The sequence below is a fragment of the Pundamilia nyererei genome, unplaced genomic scaffold, assembly GCF_000239375.1.
Source record: "Pundamilia nyererei isolate P.nyererei 1_Seehausen unplaced genomic scaffold, PunNye1.0 scaffold00252, whole genome shotgun sequence".
NCBI lineage: Eukaryota > Metazoa > Chordata > Actinopteri > Cichliformes > Cichlidae > Pundamilia > Pundamilia nyererei.
In genome coordinates this window covers 228,879-233,779 of record NW_005187653.1, presented here as the reverse complement: position 1 = coordinate 233,779, position 4,901 = coordinate 228,879, and the positions used below count along the sequence as shown (strand labels likewise).

Sequence of the window (4,901 nt, the reverse complement as noted above, 5' to 3'; positions counted from 1 at the left end):
AGACGAGACAGCACAGAGAGAGGAGACAGGCAAAGAGAGACGAGACAGCACAGAGAGACGAGATGACAACAGAAGCTGGACACAAAAGAGACACTGCTATGACCAAAATGCAAAAACAACAGAGTCCCTAGAAAACAACATTTTCAGGAACTAGAAGATGATTATCTTATAAAGGAACAGGTAAAAAGTTCAGAACCAAACTTCAAACCCTGGACGAACCCAGGGACCACGGCAGGATGATGATGGATGTCCCAATAGTGACTGAACCTGTGTTTGTCCTCAGGGTTGAAGTTCCTACTAAAATGCGTGTGGAGCGCTGGTCCTTCAGCTTATTCGAGCTGCTGAGTGACCTGCGAGGGCGAGATGACTTCAAGATCTTCCTTAAGAAGGAGTTCAGTGGTACGTCAACAAATGTCGTTCATCACAGTTTCTCTTCTTGGTAGAGTTGAGAGTTCTGCATGACTAAACAACTACAAGCATGGAGTTTTATCCATGTTTAGCTAAATACAGTGAAGATTAGGACACATTTATACTTTATCATGGTGATGGGTGGTAGATAAACCAAAGGGAACATGGATGTTTCAACTAAACTGTGAAACACCCACGTCAGCCATATTTCTTTCACAATAAACATCAGGACCCTTATTATTCAACATAGAGCTCATTTGTATTTATTCAGTCTTCAGTTTATTTTAGTTTTGTCAGATCTTCGTGCCAACGATTGTGGAGAGGTTTCCATAATTTGACAAAAATGTTACACTTTGGCTCCACTGGTGGGGTTAGATGAACCACCAGTGTCTTATAGTGTCTTACTATTTATATTTTATCCCTGCACATTTGGCGTGGAGCCCCCATGATTTTGTTGTATATGTACAATGACAACTCCATAAGTCAGAAAACTGTCATACTTATTAGGATCTAATGTGGTATATGGTGTGTGCACATCAGGTGAGAACTTGGCTTTTTGGGAAGCAGCAGAAGAACTGAAGTGGGGAACCTCATCGTCTATGTCAACAAAAGCTGAGACCATCTTCAAGTAAGACAAATAATCTAACCTCATTCTTCTTTCTTTGATTTCTATTTTACTTTATTTTACATTCCACATTTTTACATTTAAATTCCACATTTTGTGTTTTCTTGAGACCCGTCCAGCCATCCTGGTTACACAATACATCTTTGTTTCACATGAGATTCAGTTTCACACTTTACAATAGCTTTTGATTCAATTCACTTAGACAGCGCCAAATCACAACAACAGTCACCTCAAGGTGCTTTATGTTGTACAGTAGGTCGTCCAATAATACATACAGAGAAAACCCAACAATCATATGACCCCTATGAACAAGCACTTTGACGACAGTGGGAAGGAAAAACTCCCTTTGAACAGGAAGAAACCTCCGGCAGAACCAGGCTCAGGGAGGGGCGGGGCCATCTGCTGCGGTGAGGGGAGGAAGACGGGGTCATTTTAAATTGATTTCAGGTTTTCTAAATCTTCACTCCTATAACTTTCAGCCATGGAGGAGATTAATGTAGAATGTGTGTGTATGCAGGACCTTCCTGGCCCCTGGCGCCCCCCGCTGGATCAACATTGATGGCAGGACAATGGGTCTGACAGTGAAAGGTCTGGAACATCCTCACCGCTATGTGCTGGAAGCAGCACAGACGCACGTCTTCCTGCTCATGAAAAAGGTGTGTCCAGATTCATGATTGGTGTGAGGGTCAAAAATGATCTGTTCATACCAACACGTGGAGGTTGCTAGCATGCTCATGTTTTTGATTGGCACAGGACACGTTCTTCCGTTACCTCAAGTCACCTACATACAAGGACATCCAGAAGAAGGCACTGAACCCTGAACCGCACAACTTCAGGTTAGTATTCTACATAATGTAGACACAGAAGCTGAATTCCAGGTACCACTTATTCCAATTTAAAATGATCCAAATAGGAAAAACAGGGAAGGAACCTCTTACTATATTGGGATATATTACCACAAGTACTGACGTACACACAGGCAGTACTTTTTGCCTGGATCCTTCATAATAGTAATCCGACTACATCACAAACTTTTGGAATTGACACATCCATCTTTCCATACAGATCTCTATATAAGGAGACATGTTTAAATCCAGGCTGAAACAGGAAGTGGTGACAGTGTTGTAAGAGAGAGGCCTGCAGTTAATAAGAAAGGATGACTGTATGAAACTGAATAGTGTCTGAAGTCCGCAGGGGAAGAAATCAGTTCCTCTGAGACCGTCACTGTGGCTCAAGTAAAAAATGCTTGGAATTTAAGTTTATATGAAAAAGACGAAGACTAAAAGAAAAAGAAGACAGACAGAGGAGGAGCACTGCGTCACTGCAATGGGAAAACAAAGTAAATAAAACTTCTCCAGCATTCATAGGATAGAAGCTCCTGTAATGATAGCGCCATTTTCAAATTGAAGATAAGAACATTTAAGATGAGACAGCATGAGGGATGTTTACATGTTTAAGTCTGGTCCACAGACCCACTGAGATCTGATGTGTTTTTAAAAGCCCTCCCTTCACACCATTTGGATTGGCATCACATTCAAATATTATTTTCTGCGTTGTGTGTCACCAGTTGCTCCTCCTGTGCGTATAGTGGTCAAACAGGTTTACCGTCTAATCATTTGAACCCAAACCAGGGACAGGACAAGTAAAGAGCATAACATTCTACAATCGATAAGCAATGTGTGTTTCACAACTTTACTCTGGTGAAAGAGGCTTTTTTGTCATTAATGTTTGTATTTCCATCCAAGTCCTGCCAACCTGGAGCAGAATGCTCTGAACCGGAGCCCGGGCATCCACCCCATCATCCTCTGGCAGCAAGAAGAGGAGGAAAAAGCCAAGGCTGCCGCTGCCTCCGCTCCAGTGGATGTCAAAGCCATGATGAGCAAGATCGACAGGAAGAAGTAGAAAAGTATAGTGCAGGTGTGTTTGTATGCACGCGGTTTCGTTCAAAGCAGTCCTCTTTGTAGCTGGATACATGAAAGGTCTCACTTTACTTATTAATGGTCTCCTGTTTTAGTAACTGTGAGTTATTTTAAAATTTTTTCAATAGGAAGTTGTTGTTGAAAAGCTACTGTAAAGTTACGTTGAAACCAAGCACACCATTGTTTTTCTTGTGACATTACCAATAAGTTTGATGTGTCACATGGCCCTCTTCCTATTGAAAAAACAAAAGTTGTACCCAAGATGGCCGACTTCTAAATGGTCACCACCCATCTTGAGGAGTTTGCCCCTCACATATACTAATGTGCCACAAACAGGACTTTAATATCACCAACCATTTCCATGTTATTACGGTGTATCCATATAAATGGCCCACCCTGTAGAACTGCAGTTGCACATATGCACTGCTGTCATTGCAGGGTTTTGTTTTGGTCTTATTAGATTAAATGTGTCACAGTCGTGCAAAATAGTATTTCAGTGCATGTCAATGAAAGAGTATCTGTGTAGCATCCAAGTGTGGACCATGTCCCAAAAATACAATTAAATGAATTCTAATAAATAAGCTCAATATGTAGAAGACTTTGAATGTCACGGCTGATTTTTTTTAACTTTCACTGATGTTTCTTTTAAACAGCCCCTACTGATATATGGTAAATGGCCTGCATTTGTGTAGCGCTTTACTCAGTCCCAAAGCACTTTACACTACATTCAGTCATTCACACATTCGTGATGGCAGCTACATTGTAGCCACAGCTGCGCACTGACAGAGGCGAGGCTGCCGGACACTGGCGCCACCGGGCCCTCTGACCACCACCAGCAGGCAAACACATGTTAGTGTTTGTATTCAAATCAAAAAGAGTTTATTTTAACAGAGCTGTGCAAAAACACGCTTGTGATCATTTATTAATGGTGTCTGCTACAGCAGCTTAAACCTCGTCGTCTCTCAGCAACGTAGGTATCTGTGGCTCAGATGCTACAGTAGGTTGTAACACTGGGTGCGTTTATAAATAAGATTATTTACAACAATTAAAGCACAATAAATACCAAAGAGAACCATGTTCAAACAAAAGGAGAATGGTTTAATCTGCTGATTTTTTCTTAAAAGGTTTTTAACTGTTTTTAAAGACTCCACAGAGCTTAAGTGTGAACTGTTTTAAAGCCTTGGAGCCAAAGACGGAAAGACTCTGTCCATCTCAGTCTTCAGTTTTACGTGAGATACAAATAGTTTGGATGAGAATTGTGGAGACCGACCTTCCAGTGCTCTGTATGCTGCAGTGATAATCCTGAGCCATCTGTGGGTGGATGAGTGTGAGCGAGTGAGTACAAAGAAGTGATGTGCGCTAAACGTGTATTAATGTTTGAGTTTTAGGTAAGAAAAGGCTCTATATGTGTCAGCTCTGTTTATGCTTAAGAAGTGCACAGCTGTAGTCAACAAGTATTTTCATGATAAGTCGCTAACCTGAGAAACACTTCATATCAATCAACACTTTCAGCTTTTTAAACCAAAGGTCCAAATGTACTAAATAAATAAATAAAGGTGATTGAATCCCTGGTTAGCAGAACCCACAGTGTGACAGTAAACAACAGGTATGTAGTGAATAACAGGAGGACCGGAAGAAGTTAGAAGCTGTCGACACCACCGGGGCACGCTGAAGCAGTTATGCTGAAACTAACTCATGTTAGAAGCCAGGATGAACTACTTTTGCCAAGCACCGCCCTCCCTGGTGTCCAGAGTGTACTTGCTGCACTAGTTTTAGCTTTTCAGAACTAGTAAAAGGTCACCCCCACCCCCACCTCCATCACCTTGGGTTTTGCATCCCCTCTTGTAACCTTTGGAAGCAGTGCATCTGCCTGGTCGCTGAGGTCTATCACAGTGAGAAGGGCGGTCGCAGCATCCCTGTTGTGAATAAAGGTGAACTCACACGCCAAC

General features: G+C 41.9%; 1 protein-coding gene across 1 annotated transcript in view; it reads left to right on the top strand.

Moving 5' to 3' along the window:
• The window catches only part of rgs9a (regulator of G protein signaling 9a), a 47,314-nt gene extending 44,158 nt beyond the window's left edge, over positions 1–3,156 (top strand). Inside the window, exons 12-16 of the mRNA XM_005749635.2 lie at positions 284–399; positions 949–1,036; positions 1,551–1,689; positions 1,787–1,869; positions 2,779–3,156. Of these exons, the coding sequence (XP_005749692.1) occupies positions 284–399; positions 949–1,036; positions 1,551–1,689; positions 1,787–1,869; positions 2,779–2,935 (583 nt within the window). The 3' untranslated portion in view covers positions 2,936–3,156. The remainder of the gene's footprint in view (positions 1–283; positions 400–948; positions 1,037–1,550; positions 1,690–1,786; positions 1,870–2,778) is intronic.
• The last annotated feature ends 1,745 nt before the right edge of the window (positions 3,157–4,901 follow it).